At 38.2% G+C, this 18364-nt stretch overlaps 1 protein-coding gene across 5 annotated transcripts in view; it reads right to left on the bottom strand.

The window, feature by feature from the left end:
* pax2a (paired box 2a) overlaps window positions 1-16881 on the bottom strand; it is a 28595-nt gene extending 11714 nt beyond the window's left edge. For 2 of the 5 annotated variants that reach the window (XM_053502940.1, XM_053502942.1), the window contains exons 1-6: window positions 14559-14812; window positions 13589-13786; window positions 10422-10507; window positions 10186-10305; window positions 3385-3560; window positions 280-400 (exon numbers count right to left, since the gene is read on the bottom strand). In XM_053502940.1, the coding sequence (XP_053358915.1) occupies window positions 280-400; window positions 3385-3560; window positions 10186-10305; window positions 10422-10507; window positions 13589-13786; window positions 14559-14791 (934 nt within the window). In that variant the 5' untranslated portion in view covers window positions 14792-14812. Of the gene's footprint in view, window positions 1-279; window positions 401-3384; window positions 3561-9331; window positions 9377-10185; window positions 10306-10421; window positions 10508-13588; window positions 13787-14558; window positions 14813-16322 lie in introns of those variants that run through there. The other 3 variants (XM_053502939.1, XM_053502941.1, XM_053502938.1) reach the window with 3 other exon arrangements.
* Between the last annotated feature and the right edge of the window lie 1483 nt (window positions 16882-18364).

Genomic DNA, 18364 nt, shown 5'->3' with positions numbered 1-18364 from the left:
TGACGCTGTCAGTCAACACACCAATCATCAAATCGAATATTCCCACTCTGTAGTGCACGTAACATCACCTGTCTGCAGTGAGAGGTATTCTGTCACACTGTCAGTCACAGCAGGTCACACTAATCTGACCACTTTAGATAGAAACACCAGATTGACTGAGCCCAAGCTCAACTTGTGAAGCTCACCTTACTGCTCAATGCATATCAGAAAAGTCAGACAATGAATATAAGCCCTTGTGCCAGCTCTGCAGGATTTACCAAGATAACCAAGCTACCTTACCTGTCACTACTGGGTAGCTCTGGGAAACGCTGGAGCCCAGTTCGGAGCTGGCGCTGGTGGATAGGCTGGGCTTGACCTCATCCAGTCCCGGGTTCAGTGCTGGTAGTGAGTATTCATTAGCCTGCCAAATTGGGTTACATTTTAAACATGTGTACAGCAAAGCGGATGTCTTAAATTTTTCACTTGTAAAACTTCTCATCTGCCAGTCACAATATTTAGTCTATCATTTTCTGCATTATTATACAAAAACAATGAAATACATTATCAGAGACAACACTACCTACTGCTTCGATGGCCAGCGTTATAAATGAGCATCTGAAATATGGTGATAGTGAAATTCTCTAGTATCTCCCTCCTACTCATGGAGAGGAAACAAAACTGTAAAGGACTGTGTGTGTATTTTGGTGGGAGGCCATGTGCATACTGAGTGCATACATTAGGTTTTTGAGCAGGGCTGAGAGTAGGATTTGGAAAAGCTTGAAAGGCAGAGCTGTCAGCTGCCTCTTTGTGCTTGACTGCAGCCATCCCCATGACCAGCCAAGGGAAGAGCTTTGTTAGATTACCAACATGTGGCCCCATTTCTAGAGTCACAACCAACCGCTTGTAATTGTTGTCTTTGGAATAAGAAATGATGACACACACACATGTAAGTGAGAACAATTAAAAAGATTTGTGTAAGTTTGGGAGAATGTATAACCTACTACACGTATGCTCTAGTAGCTGAATTGTGTTTTTGGATACAATAATCTAGGCCTAGGTTCTTAAAAGTCATTAAGGGTGTTTATGAGGTATTTCATTAGGAAACATGTAAAAAAGCTCTTTATGTGCAGTCTTACTGCATGCTTTACAATACAATGCTTTTATCAAACCTGTCTGACAAAGAAATGAGACTTCCGGCTTCTGTGTACAACCTATGTTCTGGGTGTGTGTTTGCGTATGTGTGTGTGTCTCTCTGTGTGTGAATGTGTTCGTGCATCTGTGCATCTCAATGGGACTGTGTCCCAAAGGGGAATGCCGTGACCCCAGTCTTGTCTGTCTCTATCCCAGATAAACTCTAATTGTCTGATACAACTGTTCACTGGGCCAGTGGCGGATGTTCCTCTCTATTCGGCCTGGCCTCAGATGCACAACGGCTATTTTATCATGCAGATAGGAGCAGGTTGGGCGTGGGGCAACTGAAGAGCCATCTGAAAAGGATGACCAAATGGCTGGCAGAAGTGTAGGAGGGGTGAATCCATTGACATCAGCATTTCCAAAATGGCTTTTTAATGCCTTGTTTCAGATCCCAGACACTGGCTAATAGCTTCACCCTTTCATGAGTTAAAAGAAGGCCAAAAAGAGACCAATAAAAGGGAATGTGGTCTGATTAATGTTATGCTGAATTAAAAGCGATTTTTCTGGACTGTTCCAGGCACTGTTTTTTGCTCACACTTAACCTCTTTCTTTGCTATTTTTTATACCTTTTTGTGTGTGTGTTTGGGGGGGGGGGGGGAGGTTGTGTTTAAGACTGCAAGTCATTTTCAATTCGTTTTGGTATTGATCTTCCAGTAGAAATCAGTTTTGTAATTAGCTGCAAATTAGGACCAGTACTATGGGTAAGGGCTGTCCCCCTGATTTATCACCAGTGTAATTTACCACGATTGGAGAGAAATTAAAATGAACTCAATTAAGGCCACTGCATTTGCTTAATAGGCATCCACTTGGAGTTTCAAGGGAAAATTAATAGTCGCTTGTTGTTTAATAGTCTATTGAAAGTAAATAAAGGTTAAGTCTATGATGCCTGGTTATAAAGGGTTTTTATATAATTTTAGCAAGACTGTATTTCTGGCTGGACTTGTGCTTCATGTACAGTACTATGGCTTATAAAAGTCATATGAGTTTAATATGCATGAAAATTACAATTCAAATGTTAAATTGCAATGGTTTATTTGTTTATTTATTTTATTTTCGTATTGTGCTTTTATGTAAAAAGAAATTGTAAAAATGATTTAAATGTACCATATGTAAAATGTTGCTGCTTGTAGAAGTGCTTTCTTCATTTTTACTATATTCTTCTATAGAAAAACACATATGGTATTAAGCAGTGATGAAGAAAAATGTTAAACAAATCAAAACAACTTTAAATGGGAGATTAACCCAGGAGGTTATTCTTAAAGTTCAGTACAAAGGTTGAGCTGCTTTTAAATGAGAACTGCTTGTTTTATTTGAAGTACAATTTACTCATCAGTAAAATAACTAATAAATAGTAGGAATTTTAATCTAGATAAAAAAAACATGAGCATTTACTAGTAATTTTTTTTACTATTACCATTTGTTAAAAGGGTTAGCTGCATTACTATTCATCAGAATGGCTTTAGGACAGTAATATGTATAGAATTTGGTGTGTTTAAATTATTTTATTTGTTTTGTGAATTTGAAAAAAAAATGTTTTTATTTAGAAAATTTACAAATCAGTCAACGTTATATGGTTGTTTTAGATTGAATATTGTAAAGAATGAATTATATTTGTTTACAGTAGACATGATTCTGCTTTTAATATGCTTATGTTATAAATAAGTGAGCTTGTATAGGATTGTCAGCAACTTTTTTGACAGTGGAATGATTAGGGCTAGTTTTATAGGAAGTGTTCATTTGGGTGGTAATCGGCTATAAATCAGTTTAATACCCAAGTGCTCAAATCGGTTTGCTGGTAAAATTAGGAATAGCCTAATTTGAAAATCATTATCATTACTGGACTTGATAGGGACTTGGACCAAACACTAGATTGGTATTGGATCAGTGATGTATTTTATTACATTTTGTTACCTGAAAGTTGTGTTAATGTTGGTCAATATTATGCCTCATGGCAGTTTGTCCTTAGTTGCACCAAGATAGGTCATTGACAGATATGTAGAGCTCTAACAATAGTATCATTTTAAAAATTAAAACAGAATTTTCATTTGCATTCTTTCCTTTTACTTTCATATTAATGACTAACACCTAGACATGGGCTAGGTTATAAACTAATACAAAACAGCATTGCTTATATTTTTGTTTAATTTCATTCATTTACTTAAAATATAACTTGGCTATGAATGTTTACCAGCTAGCTATGTTGTTACTGACCTGCTCTGGCTTGATGTGCTCTGATGTTGGGAAGACGTCAGGGTACGATGGCCGCTCAAACACCCGGTCCAGAGCCTCCAGCTGCTGTTGAGTAAAGGCATCAGCCCTCAGGTGCTTTCGTAAACTCTCCACACTACCCTGAGAATCACTGTTTGGGCCAGAGCCATCTGAGCCATCTATGAGAGAAGAGAGAGAGAGAAGGCCACATGCTAGTAGGAGTCATTATGGCCCTATTTCTCCTTGGAGCAGGCCCCCAACCCCTTCCCCCTTCCTCACAGCTCAGGATAGTGCATCTCTCAGCACCAGCAGTGAGAGCAGAGATGAATGATTGGTGTATATCAGTTCAAATTCAGTCAGCACTGGTCTCAAACAGATCCTAATAGCTGTGGAAAGGCAGCATCGGGGGGGAGGGGGAGGGGAAAGAGAGTCTAAGATTGAAGAAGAGGGAAGGTAAAGAGGGGAGGAGAGACAGAGAGAGAGAGTGTTGGTCTTCTCTTCCACCTTCACCTCCCCTTCCTGGTCCAGCATCAGCACCATCATCATCATCATGTGGTAAGTCTACAGTAATTGATGGATTACCTTCAGTGAAAACATGTTGGAAAGACCAAGTGTTTTAGTGTGAGCTGTAGCAATAAGCGGGTGGAGGGGGACTGTTCTCATTCGCAGACGGGTGGAAATGGAGTGCTATTATTTAAAGGCACAATTTCCTTTAGAATGTAATGCTGCTTTCACTTTCAGATTGCTTTTCCATGGAAAAAAAATGAAAGACCAGCTACGGACTGAATACAATTACACTGCTTGACTTCTAGCGTATGCATTTCCTTTAGATACACTATCTATAAACAAATGAGCAGTCTCCCTTTGGCTTCTGACCTTATCACCTTGCTAAAAGCACCTAAATGGCTTCCCCACCATTTTGTTTGGCTTTGGAAAATCTGCAGCTAACCTTTCTGCCATGGCAGGAGCCACGCAAAGATCCCAGGCTCTGACTTTAGCTCTCTTACAAATCTGTCATTCTAAATTTGCAGCAGATTATGTTCTCTCCTCGCCGTGAGTGTGGTGATATATGATATGCAAGGCCCCTATTGATTGCCTGATCTGGTGGCAAGAGGGAGACGAAATGAACTTGAAATGAACATCATGCCTCAACTCATTGTGCGTATAATACTCTACTTAATCCCACACTTTTCTGTGCTATGGAATTCAATTGATCAATCATGTTCCACTGATAGTACCATTTCAGAGGTGTTATTGCCATTCTACCTGGCAGCTTGACCTTTTTTCAATGGCTGAAGCCATAGGATGAACCTGACTTTCAGAGAGAAATAGATCCATAGAGAGCTGTGATGCTGGGATAGAGCTCTCTCTCTCTCTCTCTCTCTCTCTGTCTGTGAGTGTGTGTGTGGGTGTGTGTTGTATTTTTTGTGTGAAGTAGCATCTAGAATGAGGCAATATATTTCTCACTCCTATTAATCCCTGTTGTGGCATGTATGGTTTTCATATTGCTTTTTTCCTGGCATTATTTGAATCATTTCATATTTGAGGTCAAGCATTTCTTATGGACCTCTCCCCTGGGGGCCTTTCATATGACTGTGTGTTGTTGCTGTATAAAACTCAATTGTTCTCTTTGGTACAGAAGAAAATAGAGTCATTAATTACTTTCTATCAGCTAGTCTAAGTGCAAACACCGATCAATAAGCAAGCGTGTGTCATTCACTGTGGTAAAGCATGCTTCCCATACTCAAAAGCCCAAAACGTGCAGCGCTGCCGGTGGACACAGGGGACACTACCGCTGCTTGAGCTGTGGGGGGGCTGGGCTGCTCGACGCTACATTACAATATTTAGAGGAGATCTGAGCTACACCAAGGTTACGTCAGCTATTTGTGTACATGTCATTGATTCAGTGTTCTACTTTAACACATAAAGAATGAAGTGTAAAGTAATAATGGGTACAAATCCTGACCTCATGAGACAGTCACATAGTGAAGAATCCATTGTGTTGTTTTCCTGTGTCAGTTGTTTGCTGATTACCCTGTGGTTGTTCCAAATTGATCACATTCGGGCACTTTTTTTTGTTGTTGTTTTGACATCGTCTTACATTAGTACTCTGGTGCTATGGGACTGCGGCTCTGTCAGATCAGATAACCGCAGTCCATAAAACACTACTCTCCTGGGCTTCCTCCTCCACAGGGCCTAATTCAGATAAAATTAGAGTATAAGTGATCTAGGTTTTCTTTATGCTAGAAAAAAAAATCAGTAACCACCTTAAAATACGAGTTAGTTTCTAGCAGTGAAAAAATGACATAAGTTTTGTTTAATCTTTTTTTTTCTCTTTTTGTTGACCTGAAGTTGTAGCTGTGAATATCTGTTAATATTTTAGGTGTGATATCTCGCTCACTTCGGATAATGTCAGACAGAGAGGGAGAGATTTTTTTCGGGAAAAGTAAATAAATCACGCTTGATGACTTTACTGACAAAAGTGACAATATGCCAGGTTTTGTTCAGTGTACATTTTTTCTATCCATGTAAGGTGACATGGACGATTTTGTTAGGCATCCGCTACATTAAACGATGACCACAAACTCAGGTAATTTTGATTCCTGTAACTATTGGAATCAAACACTTAAAAAAAAACAATTTTGGAAGTAAGATACCTAAAAGCACATAATGCAAGGGAGTGGGAGAAAGAGACCAAGAGAGAAATTGAGCAAAGGGGCAAACACACCTTCCATGTCAGCTGTACTTAGTTTGAGAAAAAAAATCCCCTATTTATGAAGCCCATGGAGCGGAAAGGCTGCCCAGCAAATAACTGTATCATAAGAGACAAGAAAGAGAGAGAACAAGAGAGAGTGAGAGAGAAAGAGCGTGAGAGATGCTGCTGCTGCTGCTGCTGCTGGCGGAGGCAGCCCAAGCGGGGCTGTTAATTTCCTGTTATGTTGCGGCATGTTTAAAAGCTTTATTAATTCAATTTAGCTGTGCTGAGCAGGCTGGCAGTGGGCTGAGGAATGAGAGCCCTCTCTCTCTGTCTACCCCTCCTCCCCCTTATTGTCAGAGTGGGTTGCTCCTGTCACCCATATCACACATCTTCTACTGTACTCACACCCAGGCCATCATTTAGCACATCGGATTCATGTGACGCAGCGTTCTGGAACACAATTAATAAACGCATCTTCCTCTCTCTTAACCTCTCCCTCACTCTCCCTCGTGCTCTCTTTCCCCCACTCTTGCTCCTTTTAAAACCTGAGTAATGCAGCGCACCATTAATTCTCAGCATCAGTGCCCATAATTGACTTTTCTCTGACATGATTCCTCTTCACGCGAACCAGCCTGTCCTTAGATGTTTCCATGCTGCAGATTTGTGAGGTGTCATTTTGTGAGCAGGCCGGCAGCAGACGACAGAGCGGGTCTGCTTGAATGCAGATGTATCAGCAGAGCAGGGCATAGACCTTTTGTGTCCTTTGATAAGGAGCCCTGACACCTTCTTCTCTCACGGTTACGCTCTGCAGCCTCGCTCAAATCTGGGCTTTCTCTTTCATATAGAGGCCATCATCGGGATGAGATCGGTGGGATGTTCTTTTTTCTATCTAGACAGAGGCCAATCCATTTTTTCATTTGGATGTATTTCATTTCTATTCCTTTTTTAGAGTAGAATCCATATTGACACAATAGAATCTTACAAGCCATGAAATAGAAGCACAGGCTAAAGCATTCTAGCTCCAGGCCAAACTATTTTAGCATGGGGATTTGAGGTGTGTTAGGGCCGTTCACTCTCAAAGCAATCCTTGTCAAATGAACAAATGAGCTGCAAAGAAAAGTTCTGAAGCTTTTGCGTGCTTTTACCATGATGGCATTGGCTTTAAGGATGTAATCTCTTTATCTTGTCACATAAATAAACTCTGTTGCCTTTTAAATCACCCAACTTTAATTTCTCTCTCATAGGCCCACATGCTGGTCCACTCCCACAACAACTTCAACATTCACTTCTAATTTTTTTTTTTTTTGTAATTTATTAGCAGCATCAAACACTTAAACTCCCTAACTACCTTGGGTTTGCCAGTCCAGATTTATATTGAAAGAAAAGACAGAAGGGCAGCTTGGGTCATACCAACCTGCATATCAGCCATAACAAGGTCATAATCAACTGCTAGGTCTAACCACTGCTTTGGCTGGGTGGAACATAGAATATCAATACATTTCAGAACACTACATGCTGGTAATTAACTCATTGCACTCATTTGTCATATCTGGTATAGAGGTATTATGGAATGAGTGAAAAAGCATGAACAGACTTAATTCCCCCTTTTGCCATTAACACATTTGGCACGACAGGCATTCTGTTTTCCATAATGAGATACACAAATAAATTTAGCAATGGATTGAGGGGCCTGCATAGGCAGCAATATGGTTGAGGCGCATTCTCAGTGTGCTGGTGTAATTGGTATCACTGCTCGCAGACATATAAACCAATCTTTACAAAGATAGGGCTGCAGCCCTCTCCCTCTTCCCCTTTAGGCTATTCCTTTTGTCTTTTCAATAGCTTGTGCATCCGTAATAGAGAAAGTGGGATATTAATTTGTGAATTAATAGCTTTTCTCTGCAGAATTGCAAATTCTCTTAAATGTCACTATGTTCAACGGGCAAGGAGCTATTGCTACCGAGGAACTAATCTTAAGCGGTACCCCTCTTTTCCCGTCTGCACCATGGTTAATATCACCCATAGCGAGTCTAACATGCTACTTCTAATTTGTAATAACGCATGAAAATGGCAGATTAATGACTCTATGACACCTATGTCCCTGAAATTCCCCTTATGAAGACCTGGTGTACATAACACATGTCACACTACATTATCTCCACAATCCCATTTCTAATGGGGGCTTTTTTAAGGGCAATGCAAACTGGCTTTTATATCTGAAAACAAGTGCAATGGCCTGGTACTTAGTAAAATGACCATAATTTCAGAACTATTAAAAGAAAACCTGCAGCACAGACTTTTTCTGCAAAATCAGCCAATTTTTGTTCCTATTACATTTGGACATAAAACATGCTTTTCTACCCCATTCTCCCAAAAACTGGATTAACATATTTTCAGTTATGTCATCATCTAATGAAGGCAAGACTTACGGCACACAGCCAAATATGGCTCAGGTAGCCCAAGGCTGCTGTGCCGCTATGAAATTGAAACCCAGCGCAGACTGTCAAGCAGCCTCCCTGATGTCCCTGAGTGAAATAAGGGCTAAGTTTAAATAACTCGCAGCTTTCTGGACAATTGGCACAGTAAAAAAAAGAAAAAATACAGCTAAGAGGTCTTTATTATAGTCCCATCATAGCAGGTGTTTTGTTCAACTTATCTAAATTTAGAGACCCTAAGTAGCCTAAAATCCAGTAATCCTGTATGGATTAATATATATATATATATATATATATATATATATATATATATATATATATATATATATATATATATATATAAAACACATTTATTGAAAGGGGGGTGTTATGAGAATCTCCACTACTGGGTAGAATATAGTGTTAGTAAAGGAAAAAAAGCTATAAATTGCAAAATGATCTACATTGCAATTATCCTACCCGTTGCACCCTCCTTTCATTTGACAAGAAAATTAAGCAAAATGTAATCAAACTATCACCACTTGCATTTAAACATTCATACGATGATCTAGTCCCTCACAATCCATCCCTGCAGCAGTGGAGGAAAAACTCACTACAGCCTTAGCAAACCATGCAGCAAATGTGACTTGTTACAGCCACGTTTTCAGACTTTATATATGATCCAAACTGTTCTCCATAAAGATATCATTAGGTATAACTGTGCTCTGTCTTCAGCTAGGACTCCAGACACACATACACACCCTCACATGGCCACTTGATCAGAGTCGAGTGGCCCGTGATTGAGCAAGCAAAGAAAAGGTGGGCTAACAGAACTTACAATATCCTATTTTCCTCCCATCCAAGTGGTTGCCACTCCAGAGAACTAAAGAGATGGAAACATAAAAGAAGCAAGTAGGTCTGCTTTGATAAATGTTTTAAGAGATCATTTCCAACCATCCACCCCTCTCCCTCCCCTAAACTACTCCTGCATCTGTGTGTTTGTTTGGCACAGAACCACACTGATCTTTATTCACTAGCCTTCAAAAGCTTTTTTTTATAGAGCCGACGAGCCATTAGGCCCTAGGCAGTGTGTGCCCTCTCATTTTGAAAGGAGAGAAAATGTTACTACAGGTCATGTTCCTTATTTGTTTCGTAACTTCCTTTTTTAACTGTAGTTTGACTAAAGTTGTCTTTTTTATGAATCGAATACAGACACATGGGACTAAGTGAAAAAATAAAAAATGTTTTGTTTATTTTTATTCTTAAAATTCCAACCATTATTATATAAAATAATGTACAATACTGGGCTATTATATTGTGTTTGCTTTCAACCCAAATTTAATTAAAATGTTCAGAGTGCATATATTTATCTGTCTTATTTCCTCAGCACACTACTGATGCACTATCCTGTCACAGTGCTTATGAAATTATAGTGCTTCATGTTATACATGCGTTTTCTAGGTGCCGATGACATACCACTTCATTCACATATAGCAAAAGGTCTTCAGTTCCATGAACAACTAAATGACAAAGTCCAAACTGCAATTTTAATGTCTGCTCTTTAAAGTGCTACCCAATAACCACCTACTTTTTGTCGCATTTTTGTTGTTGTTGACATTTTTGACAATCATCGAAAAACCCAGAAGAGTTTCAGTTTTAGTAGAAGCAATAAAATATGATCCAGTCTCTTACCATCATCGCGTTTTCTCTTTTCGCCGTTAGAGCGAGGGATTCCAAGGATGCCGTTAATGGAGTAAGAGCCCACCGGGTCATTCGAAGCACTTGATACAGGTGGGGAGGCTGTGCTAGGCACTGCATAAAGCACAGGATGGAGGTTAACTCTAGGAGACTGATTTTCCACCTTAGGACTATTTTTTTGCAAAAAGGATGGTCCCAAAAATATTTTAAAAGTTAAGCATCCATCTCACCTATAGTATGTCCTGCTGTGGTGAGGGAAGTTCCTGTCCCGTCTGGAGATGGATGAAAGGGCTGCTGAACTTTAGTCCGTATTATCCTATAAAAGCCAATAGGATATAATTATATTCAACCAAATGCAGCAAGAGTAATGTTCATCAAAACTTGCTTTCATACAAAGTAAAATTCCTGTGTTGTCTTGGGCCCTTCCAATAAGTATAGCTGATACCGTCACAAACAACCAATCTGAAGGCATTAGGGAAGTCAATATTTAAGGAGGAGCAAGCCGAGCGCTACCCTAGAGACACTAGATTCAATCAGACCAAATCCCAGTTTTAGAAATATGATAAAGTCCCACTAGCTCAAAGGTGTGATATGGGGGAAGGTCTTCATTGCACTTTGGTCTGAATGATCTTGCAAACAAAGCATGAAATCACATCAATTCACCTCAATGATGGGCTTCACTGCCTTGACCTGGCCTTAACTTCAATAATGTCTCGTTGTCTCTATCTGTCTCCCACACACACTCTCTCTCTCTTTATGTTCCTCTGTCTGTCATCCTCCTTCCATTGCTTAACTGATCCTTTGAAGAAGTCAAGATTGCTTGTAGCCTGAGACTACTGCCTTGTTTGATCAGACTTTCTCACATTATTCACAAATATCCAGGATTGCCATGTGGATGAGGCCTTATTGATTAGGACTTTGAGATAAAAAGAAAAGTTGTGAATTAATAGTAGAGGGGAATAGATGCAAATAGTGGGCTATAAATTATATGTGACAGAAAAGCAATAGAGTCTCATTGCCTCACAAAAGCCTACTGCAACATTTGATGCCTTTAATCTGGGCCACACACTTTTGAGAAAAGAAGCTGCCATACTGTCTAGCACACACATTTATATTATTTGTTTTCACATTCGTCACATTATTACCCTAAATATATACAGGGATTTGTAATCAGATACTATATATGAGATTTAATTTTTATAGGAAATTCAATCTAAAACAAATTCATCTAATACACAATGCCATAATTTATGTTTATGTGCTGGGGCGATACTACTATTCCCACAGACAAAAATATTACCCTGAGCACATATTTTTATTTATGTGGTTTGCATAATCTGTTTTCTAATATCTTTCTTTAAGATGCCTTAACCATTGTTCTGTGCTTTGTCTAAAATAACAAAAGCAACAAGCACTATATTTGTTTAAAAAAAGGAAACCATTTATTTTTTATTGTAATGTTTTAACATCTGACCATAACAATGATTTGGCCCTATGTCTTGAACAAGCTATATAAATTCAAGGCCTTTATTTGGACTCCATGTTCCCACTATTGAATAAACAGTCTGGACAAGTGAATTAATGGCATGCCATAGTGCTGAAAATTCCCTGTAGAAATATTAAAATATCAATCAATACAACTGAAAGATATTTAGGATTATGAGCAGGTGCTGGAGTCTCTACATTGCAGTGTGGACAATGCGTCCACCCCGGATGTGTCTAATCTTTATTAATTCATGCAGAAAAATTGTGCTTAAAGCTTGAACATCTTTTAATGCCAACAGACCAGAGGTCAACGACGTAACCACTTAAAGCATGAGGGTCAACTGTCAAGTCCTGACTCTAGAGATGGGACATGCAGGCAAACACTTCACAATAACACCTGTTTCATAGTCATGATGTTTGTAATCTTAATGAAGGTAATTCCGTCATTAAAGGGCACTAGTAAAGATGCATTTAAAATGAACATTTTACTTGATTTAATAGATTCTCTTCAAACTTTCCAGCATTTGAGGCTGGTATCAAACTTCTCTCCAGGGTCATTATTTGTAAATGTATTACAGTATTATTATTATTATTATTATTATTATTATATTTATTATGTTATAGTTATAGTTATTGCATCACAGGTAAAACTGTTATTTTACTTGGTGATTTTTTTTTTCTTATTTTAACAGAGTCATACACTAATAGAATGCATTTAACTGATTAACTGATTAACAGTCTTCACCACAGGAGACACACACAAATGGTTCTGCTCAGATGTTATTCATTAATGAAATTTAGGAGTTTACCACACACGGGTATAGAACAGTTCAAATCGGGACTTTTAAGAGGTCACGGTGTACGTTTTCCCCCAGTCCTTTCTTGCCCTCATATATATATATATATATATATATATATATATATATATATATATATAATACATTTTTTCCCGACAGTATCCAGTGCGGCTCGGTCCATGCTCTCTGTGCAGCTCATTAAAGTGTAATGCTGCTGGCCGCCTCTCTGGAACAGTGCCTCCTAACCAAAGTTCAGCACTAGCGCTCGCAGCAAGGCCTTTCCACACACTTCTGCTTTTTTCCCAGCTCACCCGGGATACTTTTCCTCTAGCCCTTTGTGCTTTAATGAGCAAAAAGTGAATAAGTAGCGAGAGGTTAACACTGCTGCTAGTTTTGCGGCGAGATTAATATTCATGCGCAAAACGCCGGTGACTTTTTTATTTATTTATTTATTTATTTGTTTATTTATGTCTTCTCCTATTAGCCTACTACTACTAGGATCGTCCTCTACAAATAATAATAATAATAATAATAAAAAAATAATAATAATAATAGACGGCACCAATCTGACGCATTTTTGTGCTTTGTGCATGAGCTTGTGTAATCACAATACAAAATAATCGAAACATTTCTTGTTCAGCCTGGGCTATATGATTTGGGCTCACTCTGGGCTAGACTTCCTAAGCTCTGTTGGAATAATGCAGTATTGAGCGAGGGGCCCGTGTGTTTCCCGACGCCACTGGATCTTTTTACAGGTTATTGATTTGGGTTTAAGCGGGACACATGTGACTTTGTCGGCGCGCTCTACAGATCTGCGTTGAATTGCATGCCTGAGACGATCACGAAAACGAACTCAGCATTGATAAAGCTTTCCTAAAGGAATTATTACCAACTCTTACAGTGCATTGTTCACTAATATGAATATTTGCATCTGCTAAACTTTTACTCGTGTACTCGTCGAAAAAAAACGTTTAGCTGTCGACCTTGTTTACGCAAGTATATCATGGTGTTTTTTATGTATTTACCGTATTCATGCCTTTTTTTCAGTGAGCAACATAACAAAGCTTAATTATAATACAAAAATATATTCAGTGTAAAATAAAATGATATTTTACCTGTTGATTGAGGATACGCTCGGAACCGTGTCGTTGTCACACACGCCTTCGGCGAGAAGTCGGTCTCTGATCTCCCAGGCGAACATGGTGGGGTTCTGCCGCTTATATTCTGCAATTTTATCCACTACTTTCGGAGTGGCAACTTTTGGTTTGGAACCGCCAATAACTCCAGGTTTAATACTGCCAGTTTCGTAGTATCTGTAAGACAGAAGAGGATAAGAAAGAAAAAGAATCAAATGGTTAAAATCCAATCTTTCCACATCAGACGCGCGGCTTACCTATCAAGCGCTTTAATAGCCTATTAATAGTCCTATTAATAGTGGTAGAATTTTTTTATATCATATTAAGCTTACTAGCAGTGGGCTTGTGATGTTTCCTTGGTAACGATCTAAATGAATTGCGTTAACAGTCAACTGAAGCAATAATTTACTAAATTATATTTGTATGCTTTCGTAGTATTTTAATAATCTTATTTTGCTATTATTATTATTATTATTATTATTATTATTATTCAAAGCATTTCGTCAATAAAGGTGATGTTCCATGCAGCCAAACGTAACAGGATATATAACCTATAATTCATATCGTAACTAATATTCCAAGTGTATAAAACGAAATACCTCATGAAATCCTTTTGATAGCTGGAAAAAGATATGTCAGAAAATTCAAAGATACATATGTAAAACGTTCCCAGCAAACATGTTATTATCCTCTCCCGAGTGCAATAATCTATCAGTGGAGACAAATAATTGGACCACCGGTGAGCAACCTAAATAGATAATAAACGTGTTGTTGTTTATTACACATCCGGTGCTTGTTGATGGAATAATGTTTGATTGGGCACTTCTCTCTCAGCTTCCTTTACATTTTGCCTTAAAGGATGCTGAGGAACAGGCCGAGTTGTGTGACATAAATGTCAAATAACTCAATTGGGTTCTGATTTCCGTGGGACTTTTTATTTCTGCCTTACCTGCCGAGAATTTTGCTGACACAGCCATGGCTGACCCGGAGCTGCCTGGAGATGTCACACGGTCTGACCCCTTGGTGTGCCAGCTCCACGATCCTCTGCCGAACCACGTCAGGTAGGGGTCTGCCGTTCACAAACACCCCTCCGAGCTGGTTCACACCCCCATGCCCTATGTGGGAGACAACAGCACATACACAACAGCGTAACATTACATACATATAGAAGACACGCTGCATTGGAGAATACAGTCACACTTACTTTACATCTCTCTCCCCCTCTCTTTCTCCTCTAGTGTACACACATTCATGCGCGCTCGAATACGCAGACAGAAATCATAACATACAAACAATTAGTACTCCATAATTAAAATTGTACGATTCTAGTCAAAACGATCTTTATGTCTACATACACGCGTTCGTGTAAAAAAAGAAGAAGAAATATTTGTGCTTAAAATATCATGCTACTTCATTTTAAAGATTTTAAAGATTAACAAACAGCCAAGCTCTCTTAAATATTCCTACATCATATGCCGTATATTGGTACTCAAACTTCTTCAGCTACTACTACTACTATTATTATTATGATTATTATTAGTATTATAGACGAGTGTTGTGGTTGTTGTATTTGTCTCAGTGCACCGGTCCCTTTTGTTTATTTTGTGTATTAAAATATATAAGCGCTAAATTTATATATAAAAATACCTATACAAACCGCAAAATAAAACCAGTAAACAAAAAACAAAAACCTAATAAAAAATATTTGTTAATCCATGCATAAGCCAGTTGCGAGTTAGGTAGTATTTTCCTCTACTATTCCATTGCAGCCAAACACATGTCGCATAGATTACGTTTCAGGCTGTTTAATTTTCCTTGCACGATTATGGTAAATAATTAAAAAGATCTTTGATAACTCATATTACAACCACAGAAAAGCAACTGCAAGACAAGAATCAATTATTTAAATTGGGCGTAAATATAAAATCATTTTGTTAAAAAAGACACCGATAACTTCACTCTTTATAGTATGACACTCTGTTATTATTCATATTGAATAAACGCGGCTTTCTGACAGTTTCTGTCAGTTTTCCCCAGCTTTTTACATTTTCACATCTCTACATAATACCAATAACATGTGTTCATTTTAATAATTAAATTGCATTTTTTATATTTATAATCTCTGAAATATCAGTGAAATTCTATTCCAATTATACTTTATTGTTTGCTTCACTGCCAGCATTTTATTTTTCATTTTAGCCCTAAGCGCCAAGTTTTAATCTGTTTGTTGCTAAAAAGGAGGCCTAATTTACTTGGTTTACATTATAATCTATGAAGACAGCTAAATGCTGAACAAGTTAAACAGTAATTGTTGCTGGGTCTAATTAGGAGAAGCTATTTTATTGTGTGAAATTTCATTGACTTTTTGTCCAACTTCATCTACTGCTATTCAATATGAGATAACATAAGCGCCAATATTGCAAATTATCTTTGAAAAAAATATTTTGCGCTTTCCGATAGGTCTTAATAGGCTTGTAAATACGATTCTTTATTAAATATTTAGTTAAATGATTTTTTCCTCTTCAAATACGTTAACGTGCGCACATGTAACTCAGTTTTTAATTGATAATTAATTGCAATGACATAGAGGCATAGAAAAGCTTGCATTTTTCTGGTCAAGTTCTTGCACTGCATAGTGTATATAGCCGGTAGCGTTCTGTTTTCTTTTTAGGAGATTCGGAAGGGAGATAGCAAAAACAAATCGTATACTTACGGTGCATCGCCGTGAATGGGTCTGCTTTGCAGTGAATATCCATGGGATAGCAAAGGAAGGAGAGATAATCGACTGAGGTCGCCGTCTCGCCTCGATTATGCAGCTTTCAATGCGGGTTAGAAAACTGCTGGTGTCCGTGTTGAGCTTCAGAGCCGGCGGCTCGCTGGAGGAGAACTTCTTCAAGTTATTCTCGCTTCAGTTCCTTTAGGGGTAAAACGAGTTTGTATTGCAGATCATGTCCGTCACTTGTCTTAAAAAGCGAACAAAAATCTTTTCGCAGCAATCTGAGAGGATCAGATCTTTCAGTGGATGCTTGTTGACCACATATTTTAGAAAAAGGTTTGGGTTTTTTTTTTACTGCCAATTTGCTTTGCGTCGCTTCCAAGTGTCCGCTCTTGAATGTGCAGTGTGTAAAAAAAATCCCTTCGATAAGCTATATCAGCAACGCTTTTCTGGGGTTACGACTCACGCAGGCTTGTGTGCGGGGATGACACGGAAAAACATGGACACTGCGAGTGTCTCTAGCGGTCCCCCTCTCTGTAAGAATGGGATGTGCCTGTTAGAAGCTTTGGGCTGAGAATGAAAGCCCTCTTCCCGGTGTGTGTGTGTTTCTAAAAGCTGCAGTCCACCCCCCACCTTCCTCCTCCTCCTCCTCCCCAGATCCCCCCTCGCATAGAGATGGATGACTTGTCAGACAAAGGCAATAGATTCCAACACTTTGTGATTCGCCAACGCAAAAAAGCCGAAGCCCAAATGAGGAGGTCTCTCCGTCTGACACTTCGGAAAAGGGAGGGATGCAAACAGGAAAATGAGTGACTTCGGGTTTGGAAATCGAGGAAATTAAAAGATAAGGAAGAGGAAATGATAAGAGCAGCAGTCCAATTGCTGTGATTTTTTTTTTTTTTTTTTACATTTCGTACAAACAAAATCAGTTCGCGTTGCTGATTTCCATGCGAATGAAAATTTCTGAAAGATTTGTTAATATTTTTAATTAACTGTTTGTGAGGATGATGCTGTAATATGCACGATGTATAAACATCACTGTAGCATAATTAAATTTTACACAGTGTTGATGACCAGTTTTTTCTTCCTAGATCATGGAGGGGATTCTGATGTTTTCATTTAGATATTAATTGCACAAAAAAAGAAACAAATCCTTTCACGTAAAGAAAAAAAAATCCCAAACAACAGAGGTAATTTTTCATTTCAGAAATCGGCATAATTATCTGTGTTGTCTTCACATCTATTAGCTGACTATTTTGGTTGTCCTGTACTTTATGTGTGGAGTGTAGATGGATTTAAGGGTTTAGGGTGTTATTCTGAAGATAGCTCTGTAGATGGCGCTGTGTGGTATGACTATTTTTTTTTAAGGTGAGTCGCTTGTGTTGGTAAAAAGAGACAAAACGCACATGGCAAGCCGGATAGTGGCGGGCTAGAGTTTTAAACTTCCTGAAAATACTTTCTTTAGCACTCTGCCTGTTGTTTATCTGTGGGAAATTCTAGTCGATCCCATTTTAGTGACCGTGTTAGCAACAACACGCATAAAATATGATCTTTGAATATAATATTCTTTGGGAAGAACATGTAATTAATATTGATTACTCCCTTATTACATTAAAAGTTAATAACTTAAGAATGAACCAATTCATTTAGAAGTCAGTTATTTTATTTTATGTTGAGTGTATTGAGAGGCTTACTGGGCATTTTTTCTTATACATACACTAAGGAAATTCTTTATGATAATAATAATAATAATAATAATAATAATAATAACATTATTATTATTATAATTATTATTATTACAATAAAAAATTAAAGGCAACAAAATTAGACTGTCATTTTAATGTTTTATCACATGACTTCACTCACTCGTCGTGAGCACATTTACTCACAGCAGTACAGAAATAAAGCATGTTGCGAAGTTATTAGGATTTGAGAGTTATTTATACCCAACTATGTAAAAGTGAAAAGTTGCAATAATCGCAATAATAATAAAAATATTTTCTCATTGCTAATAAAAGTAAATTCAATGTTGTTAAACA

This window comes from Clarias gariepinus, chromosome 8 (genome assembly GCF_024256425.1).
Source record: "Clarias gariepinus isolate MV-2021 ecotype Netherlands chromosome 8, CGAR_prim_01v2, whole genome shotgun sequence".
In the NCBI taxonomy this organism is placed as follows: domain Eukaryota; kingdom Metazoa; phylum Chordata; class Actinopteri; order Siluriformes; family Clariidae; genus Clarias; species Clarias gariepinus.
Note: the sequence above shows the minus strand (reverse complement) of the source record. Positions and strands in the feature narration are given on the sequence as shown.